The sequence below is a fragment of the Dipodomys ordii genome, unplaced genomic scaffold (assembly GCF_000151885.1).
Source record: "Dipodomys ordii isolate 6190 unplaced genomic scaffold, Dord_2.0 Scaffold162, whole genome shotgun sequence".
Classification (NCBI taxonomy): domain Eukaryota; kingdom Metazoa; phylum Chordata; class Mammalia; order Rodentia; family Heteromyidae; genus Dipodomys; species Dipodomys ordii.
In genome coordinates, this window is record NW_012267378.1 from 248,581 (window position 1) to 263,424 (window position 14,844).

Below are 14,844 nucleotides of genomic sequence, written 5' to 3' on the forward strand. Positions count from 1 at the left end.
CCCGGCGGCGAGGCCGGGCTCGAGTGGAGGAGCCGCCGCGCTCTGATTGGTCGCTAGAAACCCATTTATTCCCTGACAGCCCCCGTCACATGGATGGTTGTCTATTAACTTGTTCAAAAAAGTATCAGGAGTTGTCAAGGCTGAGAAGAGAGTGTTTGCAAAAGGGGGAAAGTAGTTTGCTGCCTCTTTAAGACTAGGACTGAGAGAAAGAAGAGGAGAGGGAGAGAAAGGAGAGAAGTTTGAGCCCCAGGCTTAAGCCTTTCCAAAAAAATAATCATAACAATCGTCGGCTGCGGCAGGACCCGCCGGAGGAGGAGGGAAGCGCTTTTTTTTTTTTTTTTTCTCGCGCTCTCTCCCGCTCGCTCTCTCTCTCTTTCCCCCCCAATTCTTCGTCTGATTCTTCTCGCGGAGCCCTGCGCTCCCGAACCCCCCGCCCGCCTCCCCTCCTCTCCTCCGCCACCCTCCCCCCGCCCGCGGGCCCCCCAAAGTCCCGGCCGGGCCCAGGGTCGGCGGCCGCCGGCGGGCCGGGCCCGCGCACAGCGCCCGCATGTACAACATGATGGAGACGGAGCTGAAGCCGCCGGGCCCGCAGCAAACTTCGGGGGGCGGCGGCGGCGGCGGCGGCGGCAACTCCACGGCGGCGGCGGCGGGCGGCAACCAGAAGAACAGCCCGGACCGCGTCAAGCGGCCCATGAACGCCTTCATGGTGTGGTCCCGAGGGCAGCGGCGCAAGATGGCCCAGGAGAACCCCAAGATGCACAACTCGGAGATCAGCAAGCGCCTGGGCGCCGAGTGGAAACTTTTGTCGGAGACGGAGAAACGGCCGTTCATCGACGAGGCCAAGCGGCTGCGCGCCCTCCACATGAAGGAGCACCCGGATTATAAATACCGGCCCCGGCGGAAAACCAAGACGCTCATGAAGAAGGATAAGTACACGCTGCCCGGCGGCCTGCTGGCCCCCGGCGGCAACAGCATGGCGAGCGGGGTCGGGGTGGGCGCCGGCCTGGGCGCGGGCGTGAACCAGCGCATGGACAGCTACGCGCACATGAACGGCTGGAGCAACGGCAGCTACAGCATGATGCAGGACCAGCTGGGCTACCCGCAGCACCCGGGCCTCAACGCCCACGGCGCTGCCCAGATGCAGCCCATGCACCGCTACGACGTGAGCGCCCTGCAGTACAACTCCATGACCAGCTCGCAGACCTACATGAACGGCTCGCCCACCTACAGCATGTCGTACTCGCAGCAGGGCACCCCGGGCATGGCGCTCGGCTCCATGGGCTCGGTGGTCAAGTCTGAGGCCAGCTCCAGCCCCCCCGTGGTTACCTCTTCCTCCCACTCCAGGGCGCCCTGCCAGGCCGGGGACCTCCGGGACATGATCAGCATGTACCTCCCAGGCGCCGAGGTGCCGGAGCCCGCCGCCCCCAGCAGACTGCACATGTCCCAACACTACCAGAGCGGCCCGGTGCCCGGCACGGCCATCAACGGCACACTGCCCCTCTCGCACATGTGAGGGCCGGACAGCGAACTGGAGCAAGGTGGGGGAGGATTTTCAAAGCAAAGCAAGGGATTTTAAATGGGAGGGGTGCAAAAAAAGGAGAATTAGAAACAGCATGGGCAAAAAAAAAAATCCTGGTAACGCTCTAAAGGAAAAAAAAAGTCTCATCACTTACAGCAAATGACAGCTGCAAAAGAGAAGAGCAATCCCATCCAAACTCACGCAAAACCCGCGAAGCCGACCAGAAAACTTTTATGAGAGATCCTGGACTTCTTTTGGGAGGGGGGGGGACTATTTTTGTACAGAGAAAACCGGGGGTGGGCGAGTGGGGAGGGCGGGGGAACGGACCTTGTATAGATCTGGAGGAAAGAAACTACGCAAAACTTTTTAAAAGTTCTAGTGTTACGGTAGGAGCTTTGCAGGAAATTTGCAAAAGTCTTTACCAATAATATTTAGAGCTAGTCTCCAAGCGACGAAAAAATGTTTTAATATTTGCAAGCAACTTTTGTACAGTATTTATCGAGATAAACATGGCAATCAAAATGTCCATTGTTTATAAGCTTGAGAATTTGCCAATATTTTTCGAGGAGAGGCTTCTTGCTGAATTTTGAGTCTGCAGCTGAAATTTAGGGACAGTTGCAAACGTGGAAAGAAGAAAGTTATTCAGATTTGGACATTTTAGTTTTAAAATGGCACAAAAGGAAGAAAAAAATTAGAATAAGTACTGGCAAAACCATCTCCCTGGTCTTGTTTTAAGGGCAAAAGTTTTAGATTGTACTAAATTTTTTAACTTACTGTTAAAAGTAAAGAAAAAAAATATGGCCATGCAGTTTGACATCGTTGGTAATTTATAATAGCTTTTGTTCAATCCCACCTTTTCATTTTGTCCAGATTAAAAAAAGAAAACAACCTGAGATTACTGTGTTTGAAATATTTTCTTATGGTTTGTAATATTTCTGTAAATTTATTGTGATATTTTAAGGTTTCTCCCCCTTTTATTTTCCGTAGTTGTATTTTAAAAGATTCGGCTCTGTATTATTTGAATCAGTCTGCCGAGAATCCATGTATATATATGTGAACTAATACCATCCTTATAACAGGTACATTTTCAACTTCAGTTTTTACTCCATTATGCACAGTTTGAGATAAATAAATTTTTGAAATATGGATACTGAAAATATGCTTGAGTCTTTCATTTATTTGGATAACACCGATTATACATGTCCTTTGGGGGAATTATACTGTGTTCAGCCATGGAAGCAAAATGCCAAAAAACCTTGGTATGACCAGGAACGTGTGCAAACATTAACTGCAGAGAGAAAGATGGCTAAGTGATTATTGATGTGCACCCTTGGGGGAAAAAATTGAAATGCGTATTCTAGTTTCTAGAATAGAAACTAGAGGCCTTTATTGTAAACCCACCCCCTCCTTTTCTAAGCAGCCATGAATGAGCATGATGGGGACTTAGATTTAAACTAATTTGTACCACTTGTTGCCAGAAAGGAGTCAATTCTGAAATTTTTCATCCAGCTTAGCAGATGAGGTATTGAGCCAGATCACAACCAGGTTGGCTAGTTTTGTTTTCATTTTCTTCACAGCAAATGGCCCTTTGAAACCTGGTTATAGGGGGGAAATAATGCTTTTTGTATCGTATTGGAATAATTGCAAAGTAGATACGGCAAAGGCTTCCTCGGCTGGGAGGGTGTCTAGATGGTTCTGGCCCTGCTATTGTCTACGAGGAAACAAGTGGTTTGCTTCCTTTGTTCCTTGACTTCTTAAACTTTCTCCTACATTTTGCTGTTTAGGGGCAAGGGAAAGCAAAGAACGTCTTGCAAAAACTCCCCGACTTATCACCGATATAGTTTATATATATATATATATATTATTTATTTTCTCCCCCCCCCTTTCTCTCCCTCCCTGAATTCCATTTCTTAAATTGGCAGCGCGGGTCCAAGCCTGTAGCCCCAAATCGGATAATCTCTGCAGCTGATAACAAGCGAAAGAGAAGCCAGGCAACAGCCATATTAAAGAAGAAAACAATCAACTCTGAGGTAGATATTTTACTTTGTGGTCTAATCACATTTGGAGATGATTATGCTTTTGATCTCTTAACTGTTTTACTCGAGTGATAGGAGTCAGGGGAGGGGAGGTGGAGGCGAATAAGATCGGATATGTTGTTTTCGTTTGCCCTGGGAAAGGTAAAGAAAGACAATAGTTGTCCTGAGTGAGAGAGGTAAAGTTGGGGGAAACATCATGGTCTTTGAATTAGCGATGCTTTGGCCCTACAAGCTGCCGGCGCTTTGGCAAAGCCTGGGGGAACTGGTCAGGGACTTTTATTCTTTACTGCTTGCTTCGACCATCCTTCCCCGACCCAAAGGCGCCGAGAACCAAGAGCTGGGCACTCTTAGGAGGGCAGACTTATTTCTCACAATTTGCAGCAACTTGCAATTTGTCAACTTGGAGCAACTTCGGAGAAGTTGGAAGCCGCGGCTCTTGTGTAGAGTACCCGCCGGCACTACTGAGTTAGCTCATCTCGGTTTGCATCGTTTCCAAGAAAAGTCTCGAGGTGTTGCTAATGTGAGTTCTAGGATGGAACTAGGAAAACCAAACTCATTTTCTGTATTTGTGTTTATTCTGGATGGCTGTATTCTACATTATTATTGGTTTTTCGTCTTTATCTTCATTTCTAGAGTAATGCTGTATTGGCAAGGGGGAAGTTATTATTCGAGTTCCCGACTAGCCAGGCATTCCCCTCCCCTAATTAATGCAGAGACTCTAAAAGAATTTCCCCCGGCCTGGTCAGCCATTGTAATGCATATAGGGATTATTCACGTGATAATGAGCACATTCGCCCGATCTGGCTCACATTGACGAATAAAAGAAACTTTGAATAAAGATCCAAAAGAACCGAGCTTCCAGAGTGGGGAGGATATTTTTGGAATTTGAGCCAATCAATGATATAGAATGTGTATATTTGGAGTGGGGGGCGGACATAAAGCAGAAATATATACAGGTTAAAGTAACTTTTATTAGTCTCCCCATTAAGAGAGCAAGGGGGGGGATCGGGCTAAAAAGCAACATTGTGACAAAATGCTCACATTCAACTGTCTTATAAGAGGAAGGAGCATAATATTTTGGGAAGCTGTATTAGGTTGAATGATTGTCTCTCTACTCCCAAAACAAGGGAATTTCTATTTCCCCTCCCGTCCCTCCATATCTCCAAACTAAACAGTTGAAGAGTATAGAGGTCAAAGTATTTGGTTTGCAAATATAAATGCCTTTGATAAACTACATCTGAAGAAAATGATACATACCTCTTTGCATCCTTTGATGAGTAAATAGTTTCCCAAGGTATGTCATTTCATGGCTAGATTAATATTGAGCATATAGTATTTTAACAGCATGATTTTCAAGGAGGGTAAGGCCATGAACTTGCCTGGAGACAGTTATCTCCTAGCACTGAAGATGGCTCTGCAGTGTTTTGTTCTTTTTTCTTGGGATATTGTTCTGCTCAATGAAACCTTAATTTTCAGTGAAAGGGGGTGAATTTAAATGTTTCCCTTAACCTACACACAGAGTAGAAATGTGCAAAAGGATGAGATTATAGTCTATTCTCACTACATTTTTTTTCCTTCTCTGAGCACCCGCCCCCTCCATACTTTAAATAAAGAGCGTTAAAATATTTTGCTGAGCTGTAGTAGATTAGCAAGGCTGCTTTGCCAATACTGGGAAGCTGGTATTACAGACCATCCCAGGGGAGAATGGCTCACATTAACCACTAAATGAATATTTGACAAGGGCTCATTCGGAGGTATTATTACTATAAACGTGTCCCTACTGGACTTTTCAAGGGTCAAAGAGCAATGCTTCAATTAATTATTTAGACTGCTAGTAGATTTGGTTGTAATAGCTGTACTTATTTCTGGAAACCCACACATTCTTGCAGTAGGAAAATCTCAGGAGAGTTTTCCCCATCACCAGTATCATCTTAGATTAAAAAACAGCCCTAACACACATTGATGTTGGCTTTTTCATAAATCCCCCCTTTTTTTTGGCCTGGGGGAGGGAGTCACAGTTCCTTTTCTATTTCATGAACTAGGGGGGATTTTTTTTTATTGTTTGCTTAAAAGTAAAACAAGAACAAAATAACATCGTAATTTTAATTTCTAGATCATATTTTGGTTTAAAAGGAAAACAAGATTATAACTTAATTTCCATATCACACCTGGCAAGACCTTTCAGGGATTTGAAATATGGAGGGCAAGAGGAGGATGTTTACTTATAACGTTTTATCTTTTCTAAGTAGCAATGTCCCACGATTTCAGGGAACCAAGCAAGGCCCCGGATTTAGGTAGGAGAAGCATTTGTTTGCTCGTAAAATCCGGGGTTTCAAATAGAAGATTCTACAGGTGGAGTACCCTGAGTCATTGTGGCAAGAGTAGATCAGGGTGTTAAGTGGTCCCTCTACCCTTTTCCATCCATTGGTCTGAATACTGCAAGGTGTAATGGGGGGGGGGATTGTATTTCTGCTGTGTCATAAGTTCTTCCATGACCCTAGATAAAATGGTAAAATGTAAGCGAATGATTTTGAGAGTATGGTTTCTTGACAATAATATAAATTGAATGAATAAGAGATAAGCTGGGGTGGGGGAGCAGTAATTACAAACTCAATTCATTCAGCTTTTCAGAACTTTTGTTGTGGGAGCTCCATTGACGGGTTTTGAGCTGCCAGTTTTCTCACATTAAAAGGAACTGATCAGTGCCTCAGGGGGACAAGGAATACCGCTTAACTGCGTGGTGATGGGGGTCTTCATTTAGAACCATTACAAGAAGAAAATTAAATAGTGCCTTTGTGTGTACAAGGTTTACTTTTCAACTGCTAATAGTTTATAGCTAACTGCTCTGAGATTGAAGTTTTACTGTGGTTTGATCGCCTGCTAGTTGACACTGCTTATTTATTTATTTATCTCTTGGTATTGAAAGAGCTTTACACACACACACATACACACACACACAAACACCTGTCTTCACGTCTTGCTCTTGGAGAGTTTTGAAAAACAAGTTCTCATATTTTTCTTTGTGGAAGAAGTTTCCTTTGGCCATCAGTTCATTTAGCAAAGACTTGAGTTCACCACCACCCCCACACACACACCCATTATTTGCATTTCTGTGGGTTTTCAGCGACTTTTCCTAGTTCTCAGAGGTAAGGTTTCTTTTCTGGCTGCAACTAGGGTTGGAGATGGGGATTGATTTAATATTCTTTGCTTTCTTTTCTTTCACCTAAGTTGGAAGGTGTCTGAGTAGATCTCCCTAGGAACCCTGTCTGTAAGGTGAATCCCTTCAAGAAGGGAGAAGGCGAGAACATTCTAACCTTTACTATGAAAATCTGGATTAAGTTCAAAGGAAGGTCTAGATAAGAAGCTGAGTGTGCAGCATTCCAAAGACAGGGAAATTGCCCAAACCAGAGAATTGAGTTGGTATCTTTAATAGATTTGTTTTTTCCTGCTAAAAACTTCCCTGGAAACCTGAGGTCAGATAACCACCATCTTTCACTTTGGAGGGTACTGTCCAGTTTTGCAATTCTTGGTTTTTGTTTGTATATTTTGTTTCTGTGGCTTTTAGAAAATAATGAATTTGACTTTCTGGTTTTGATTGAAGGGACTTCTTTGGGGGAAGAATGGAAGTAGATTCCTCACGACAGACAACTGTCTTTTTGTAGCCGTGTCCAGCTGTATTTTATTTTATATTTTGGTATAATGGTAATATTCTGATTCCTTGAGCGCTGTTCTCGGTCTCTTTGCAAAGCAAATAGAACGTCCTTTTATTTCGGACCGCAAAGCTATTTGCCGGTTCTTGGCATTTGGGCTACAGATGCTTGTGCGACTTTGCAAAGCAGTGTCAGGTGATAGCAAAGCTCACAGGAGGCCTGGCTTTGCATTACCCTGCCCGCCTGCTTGTGCAAAATGAAGTGGGCACTGTTTTGTAAAGATTGCAGCGTTTTGCACGATCCCTGGTCTCCCTCTCCCGGCTTGGGTGCACAGCTGGGCTGGGCGCGCGCCGGCCTCCCGCGGGTGGCCCTCGGGAAGCGCGCCGCGTGCCCGGTGCCCAGCGGAGCCGCAGGCAGCTGGAGGCCGCCGTCGACAATCGCGCGGCCGGGAACCTGACGTCCTACGGCCCCCAGGGGGCTCCCCAGAAAGACGCTGTGTGGGTCTCCAGTTCTCTTTGCCCAGATTCTGCTCAAACCTCCCTACGCGGCCCCTCGTCCGGCAAGTGCAGAGAGTCCGGGGTTGTTAGGACGAGTCCTCTGCCTCCTGGGCAGAAGCCGGAGCCCACGATGACCGCATGACCTCGAAGCTGGCTCTAGCTCCCAAACTTTTCAAAACACAGTGTCGACGAATGTCCTCCTTGCGTGTCACGCACACCAGTCCTTTTCTTTTAAGGTCCCCTCACCCCCCACCCCCCACCCCCCGCGCTTGTAGCTAAATCTCAGCCTAAGAGTCTGTATTTAGTCCTTCGCAATGAGAGGCCGCAGACCGGGGTGGGGTGGGGGACAGCTGTGGAAGGCACCGAAGCGTTCTGGGGTGTCCTGAGAACTGGGGTCCTCTAGGAACGGAATGGATGGGAAAGGGGAGAAGCAGGCTTCCCTTTCTCGTTTGCAAAGCAGGAATATACAGTTAACCTCGGAGAAGAGAAACGCCAAGTCCTCAACACAGAATTTAGCCTTCATTCCTAAATGTGACTTTTCGTACTGTCCAGTGGAATTGGGGCGACCGAGAAGGGACGCAATTCTCACATTAGACTCCAAGATCGAGGTAGAAACTCTAGTTCCTCTTTCATTCCTGTTCCTGGACAGTAAAATCAGCCCAGAAAAAAAAAAGAAAAGAAAAGAAAAATCACCCTTAGCACTTTTGCAGTGCCCTGTCTATCGGAGGGTTGATCTAGGAAGTTGTTTGGCAAACTTACCATCCCTAGGTGTCTTCCTGAAGGGAGGGATACTGGCATTCTGGGCAAGAGCCCGCCCCCACCCGCGGAAGGCAGAAAAATAATTACAGTATTAAAAGGAGCTGTGAATTCTTCCCAAGGGTTCTTATCGCTGGCGGCCAGGCCAGAAGCGGGACTGCGCCCCCACCCCCCACCTTGTGACGTCAGGGCCTGCCGGGCCTGGGGATGGATGTAGTGCTTTGAGTGTTCCGGGAAAGGGCCGTCGGAAGGCTTGTGGGACCTGGCCAGTGGAGCCGGCCTCCATCACCACCTGGCCCTGGCTGGGAGGCTCCCAGACTCCTGACAACCTAGAACCTAGCCAAATACACACATAGCCGGACTTCCACAGAGACCACTCACGGCCAAGGTCTATGGTTTCCCAGAGCAGTTTTTCCCAATAGATACTTTTAAAGTACTTTGATTAGGTACTGAGGATTTGTTATGGGAGCTGAACAAGTTCGTTTTGTGGTATTTGTTCTGTTTTCAGATGCTTGACAGATCACAGTGAAAGCTTTCACTTAGCTTTATCTGACCCCAAGTTTAAGCAGCCATTTAAGATTTAAAGCACTTCCCAGAGTTTTTCTAGTTCTGCACTCAGCAAGATTAAGCTAGTTGCTCCTGGCTTACCATTACCATGCCGCTTCTCTTTCTCCTCTACGCCCAATATGTTATATAGCTTTTGGAATCAAGTATTACTGAGAGAACATCATTGCACCAGGACTTAAATTACAGAGACATTTGGTATATAGAATGTAGATACAGTTTGTGGATAGATGGATAAAATTATTTGTTGGTATAGAACACTTTGGTGTTTCTGGAACATGCACTTTCCAGGACCTCTGTTTAATCTTCAAGTCACTCTAACTCATCAAATTCCCTTCCACTGGGAAGGATTCTGGCAACTAGGCTTTATATTCTGATATTGGTCCAGGATCTCACCAAGTAATGATTTAGCCACACTTAGTCAATATTTTGTGTGCACTCAGTTTAACATTAACTCACATCCAGGTCGATTTGACTATCACACTTAACAGCCTAAATCTGGATGATGACACATTATAGTTTAAACAGATGGGAATACTGTGTGGCAAACCTGTGTTATTCTCAAGGTGCTCTCTTTGCTGTTTCCTCATTTTCCCATCTCCGAGGAAGATACTTTAAAATCAGGTCTCCCTGTGAGAGTTTGTTTACTCCAACTTCTGTTCAACTAGACCAACATTCTCTCATCAGCTTTCCAAACACCCTCTTATCAGGTTTGTGAAATGATGCAAAAAAATCTTAGCCTCCAAAATAGCAAAATAAATGTGAACATATGGAGAGAAGACTTCATTGTTAGGAAATTGATTTGAATGTTTAGTTCACACTTCAGCCTCAGTGCTTCCTTTCCTACCCACTTTCTCCCTCATTGCCTTCTGGTGCTTGGGTACTCTACATCTATGAGCAAGCCAGTTTCTTAGCATAAATTATGAATGCAGATCTGGGGGGGTCCTTCTGATAAGATAAATTAGGGACTAGTCTCTTGTGCATGTTTCTATTTTTATTACCATGGAAACTTCTCTCTACCTCTTAAGCAGTACCATTTTACAAACTTACTATCTCCATAAAAACTATGGAGATACTTTCAATACGAAAACAAATCAGGTAACTCCCCCCCTCCCCCCCCACACCGGGAAGCCTTACAAGTTAAGGATACAAAATATTTCATGGTTAGTTGTATGAACTTCCAAATTAGCTGCATATAAAGTATTTAAATTTTTTTTTGGCTGTCACTGGCTGGCAATACTCATTTTTTTCTCTTTCTGTGGTGTGTGTGTGTGTGTGTGTGTGTGTGTGTGTGTGTTGGTTGGTTGGTTTGAAAAGCAGGAAGAAATGTAATGAATTGAGTGCTGTCAGAGATGTCTTCTGTTTGAACAATCTGCGATGGGCTGAATGGCAGGGACTCCCTCATCCAGTGCAGGTGCAGTAGAGCTGGGGAAAGGGGGAGGGGGGGCTCCCTCTGTTCTGTCAAAAAGCACCATTCTCCACAATAGACCACACACTGACAGCCAGCGTGACATCAACTCACACTTTCATACTTTTCCCCCTATCCATAGTTCTGAGTTCACAAAGTGGCCATACAGTAGCCTTGGTTAGGTTCCTTTAATGAACATTTTGTGGCTCCTATGGGCAACATTGAAATCTGCTGAGCCCTGGGAAGAACAAATAGATTTTTAATAGTGAGTTCCAAACCAAAATGTATAGCTATAGATATGAAAAGTAAGCTGGTCTTTCCACTCTTTCCCAATCCCCATGTTCACAAGCACTCCAGATGAGTGAGCTGTGATCTGAAAACTTTTGAGTTAAAAGTTCTTCTAAGATTACTTAGGCTCCAAGCTCCCCGTCTTCCATGTCCTGTGGGATCAAACAGGAAAGGAGAGAAAGCATGAATTTCATGTATTTATTTAAATTTAAAAGGACCTCTAGTATTTTATTATGCTGTATGAGAGGGCTAATCCTGCAAATGAACGGACATTAATCTTGTGGAGTGGAGTCCTGTCCCCCTTTGAATTGGTTTTTTACTGGGGAGGGGAGAGGAGAAGAGGGTTAGGAAAGGCTGCAACTGTTTTAAAACTCTAGACAAAGATGCGACCACCCTTTAGCTGCCCCGCCGGCTGCAAGGGCCAGACCTTCTATGATTTCGTTGTGTGTGTGTGTGTGTGTGTTTACACTTGTGTAACCCAGGCCTTGGTGCCTCGAGTTTTAAACAGAATTATTCGAGAAGGGGAAGGGCTTGCCTAGAGAAAAGATTCTAGTCAGTTTCTTCTCCTCCCCCACCCTCGCTGCCGAATCCTCTCCCATCCCCACCCCAATGCTTTCTTGGTCTAGGATCTGAACATTTTAGCAGAATCAGGCAGAGGGGAGCAGAGAACTGAGCAGACAAGGACAGTTTCCCAAACCCTATAGCCTATCCAGAGCTCCGGACGCCGTGTATCATTAGCTGACTTCCCTCGGAAACTCCCTGAAGCATAGCACAGAGGAAAATGGATTCGTGTATGTATGTCGAAAACTCATGTAGCCACATGCACTTTCCAAACCCAAATTAAAAACATCTACTTTCTAGCAACCACCCTGGCAAAACATGTGTATCAGCCTCGTAAGCATTCCAGTGAGTGAAGGGCTGGAAGAGACCCTCCGCCCGGCGCAGGGATTCGGCGGGGTGGGGCTCAGAGTAGAGGGATTTGATATGCAGGGCCAGTAAAGGCGAAATTCTTTAAAACCTCAAATAACACAGGCAGAGATCACCGGTGCCCAGTTAGGCCAAGCTGGTGACTACAGCAATCGGCCGGGTCGCCTGCAGTAGGTATGCCTATGGCGCCTACTGAAGTCTAGGCCTAGCTTGTGTGGGGAGCCCCTGCCCCTCAATCTGCTTACTGTCCTCCCGCCCGCCCGCCGCTACTGGATAGCTAGCGCATCCTCCGGCCCGTATACACCCACAATTAATCTTTCTTATTAAAGCTTCCATTCTGTCCCCAAGGGGCGACTCAAACCTATTTAGATTTCCTTGCTTGGCTGCACAAATTTAAGTGGGCAAAGAGTTATAAACCTAATAACAGAGGGCAAGAGAGTGATTTGTGTAGAGAGGATGCATCTAGGGGTGTCGGGAGGCTGTGGGCCGTGCCCACCTCGGCATTCACCTCGGGATGTACGACGGGCCGCGGGAGAGCCAGTGAGCCCCTCAAGCACACACCTCCAACCACACCTGCACCCCTCGCGCCTCGGCGGGGCCCAGGAGGACCCAGGCAGGAAGATGCCACCTCCCGAAGTCTTACAAACCCCGCCCAGAAAGGCGGACTTCTCTGAGTATCCCAAACCAGGGAACTTGCAGGAAATCAGGAAAGGTTTGCCCTGTTTGGGATTAATTGAGAATAATTAACACTGGAGACCGTTAATCACCACTTTCCCGCTCTCTCTGTTCTTTTGGATCTGCAGCAGCGTCTGCCCCGTTTGCTCCCATTGCCAACGGCGGGTGGGTTTGCTGGTGAAAGTAAAGACGTCCTGGTTGCTGTCACCCAGTTCGGCTGTACTTACACACACACACACACACACACACACACACACACACCGCTTGCATATTGTTTGATTACTAATTCGAGTTAATATGATCTTTATGGCAACATAACAGTGGATAATTGGCCTTTTTTTCTGAACAACAATGTAAATCACAATCGCTTTATTATTTAATAACGTCAAACGCTTCGTTGGATTGGCCCCGACGGAGAAGACCTTTTCTTTCTAGACAGTATTGGGAAGAACAATGAAGATGTAATTGTGGAGATTTCATAAGTTGGCGCTCATAAATGAACAGCTTCGATATGGAAGTTCCAGCAGATGTGGGCACTCTACTGTCGGGAGCTCTCTCCCCCACCCCCAGGACACGGTCTACTCATTCTATTGGAGGGCTCTTTTTTGGGGGGCAGTTCTGGTGATAGTGGTGGTGGTCCTTAACCTAGCAACAGCTTAAAGTTTCCAGTAGTAATTACAGTTTTTATTGGCCTTACTCTTCAAACCTTTTATATTGCCGATTTAGCATTAAGGCATTAAATTCGCACACCAAAATTGGCGCGATATCCAGATAGCCCCTCTGCCACTTTGGTTGTTGGACACCGAGAGCTGGAGCTTAGGTTTTGTTTTTACTTCTTTATTTTCGGTCTTATTTGGGTTTTGAGGATTGTTTTCTGTTGTTGTTGATTGGTTGGTTGGTTGGTTGGTTTTAAAACGGAATCTGTGTCAGTGCCCTGAAATGTTCTTGTCTTAGATCGAGTTTTTGCAAGCAATTATTTTACAAATGATTGGAAGATTGAGTCAACCCTTGAGACCCCTCTCCCCGCCAGTGCTAGCCCCGAGAAGGAAAGTGTCCCTGCTTCTCCAAGGAAGAAGTAATCACCCCACCCCCACCCCGCCCCCCAAGTCCCACAGTTCTAATGGCATTCTTCCTGGTGGCTTTTGTGATCCCTGGAGAGCCGGCTGTTTCTGATGTCTTCAGACTTGGGTGTCTTTCAGACTTTTTCCAATGGAAAGCCCCCGCCATTTGAAATTTGGGTCAAGGAGAAAGACTCAGAGCCTACAGCAGCTTTGTTTCTGCGTGTGCCCACGTCTCCATTTTATTGAACTTCTATTGCCTGTAGGGAAGCAGCATAATTTACTCCCCCCTCCCCCTTTTCTAAGATAAACAGGAGGTGCGAAACGCTTGGGCCGCACACGCGCCCTGGGCCCCCCCCCTCCCTTCCTTCTCTCCTCCAGCAACCTTGCAGCTGTCCCCAGTCAGATCTGGGTGGCACACGTACTATTGCCACACGCATATTTTAAAAAAAAGCACCCACACATTTTGACCATCCCCCAGCCATGTCTGCATGTTTTGGATGGGGGGAGGGGGTTCTAGTCATTTTCTAATTGCACAATTTCCCTTTCTGAGACTCGAAAAGAAGGAAGGGTTGAGAAATCAAAGAGGATCACAGTGGATTTTTCAGAACGATCCTGGCCACAACTCTCCTTGTAAAAAGTAGTATTTTTTGTTTTAACCAGAAGGCGTGCATTTGGGAAAGTTTTTAGCACAGGAGTTGGGCGCTGTGTTCTGCGTGGGTCTGCTGGCCCCCCACCCCCCGCAGGACAATGGCCGCTTTGAGGCGCGCCGGGGTGGGGGGCGGCAGCAGTGGGGGGGGCGGGCAGCTTTCCTCCTCCTAAAGGCCCGCAGCTGGGGGAGCATCAGGCAGGGAGCGCGCGGAGCAGGAAGCAAAACCCTCCAAGGACCCTTCTTGCCCACGGCCGGACCCCGGACCGGGGCAGGCTTTGAGGTCCAGGAGCCCTAGCTACGGGGGGGGGGAGGGGAGAGGGAGGAGAAGAAGGAGGGAGGGCGAAAGAAGTTGGGAACAGGTTCGAGTTTTGTATCCCCCCCCTCCAACATTTGCTTTAGGTACAGAATTCTACACCCGAGATTTCCCTAACCCCTCTTGCTCTCACTCTTGAGCAGATCTTTGGTAAATGATGTCTCCACTCTGGGCTTTAACACTACATTCACTCTCCAGATTTCACCTTTTGCCTACGCCCAGCTCTGTCTCTGGAGCCCCCCCCCCTTGGTCTCCCCCCCTCCCGGCCAGGGACTCTGCATTACTTTTCAGTTTGGGTGTTTTTCTCCCCCAAGAGAATGCCAGTGCCCTCATCATCCAGGAGAAAGACCCTGGGGTCAGCACAGTGGTGGAAACGGTGGTCAGCTGTTTCAAACCGTCTCCCAAACCAGGTGTCAGGACCACGTGCTGTGCCTTCGAACGGCAGCCGCGGGCCAGGGCCGGCGAGCTGCGGCCGCCGGGGGCTGGCTGGCGCGGAGCGCG

The 14,844-nt window shown here is 47.1% G+C and overlaps 1 protein-coding gene and 1 long non-coding RNA gene across 2 annotated transcripts in view; both read left to right on the forward strand.

Moving 5' to 3' along the window:
- LOC105998357 overlaps window positions 1-14,844 on the forward strand; it is a 152,711-nt gene that overhangs the window by 123,860 nt on the left and 14,007 nt on the right. The window contains exon 4 of the long non-coding RNA XR_001175695.1: window positions 3,442-3,549. This is a non-coding gene — a long non-coding RNA (uncharacterized LOC105998357). The remainder of the gene's footprint in view (window positions 1-3,441; window positions 3,550-14,844) is intronic.
- On the forward strand, window positions 98-1,644 carry Sox2 (SRY (sex determining region Y)-box 2). Its single transcript, XM_013033045.1, has one exon. It carries the CDS (start codon window positions 548-550, stop codon window positions 1,511-1,513), a length of 966 nt encoding a protein of 321 aa, XP_012888499.1. The 5' UTR covers window positions 98-547; the 3' UTR covers window positions 1,514-1,644.

Excerpts from the sequence above, each read along its gene's own strand:
- Sox2 (XM_013033045.1), top strand. The coding sequence starts at position 548 with ATGTACAACATGATGGAGACGGAGCTGAAGCCGCCGGGCCCGCAGCAA.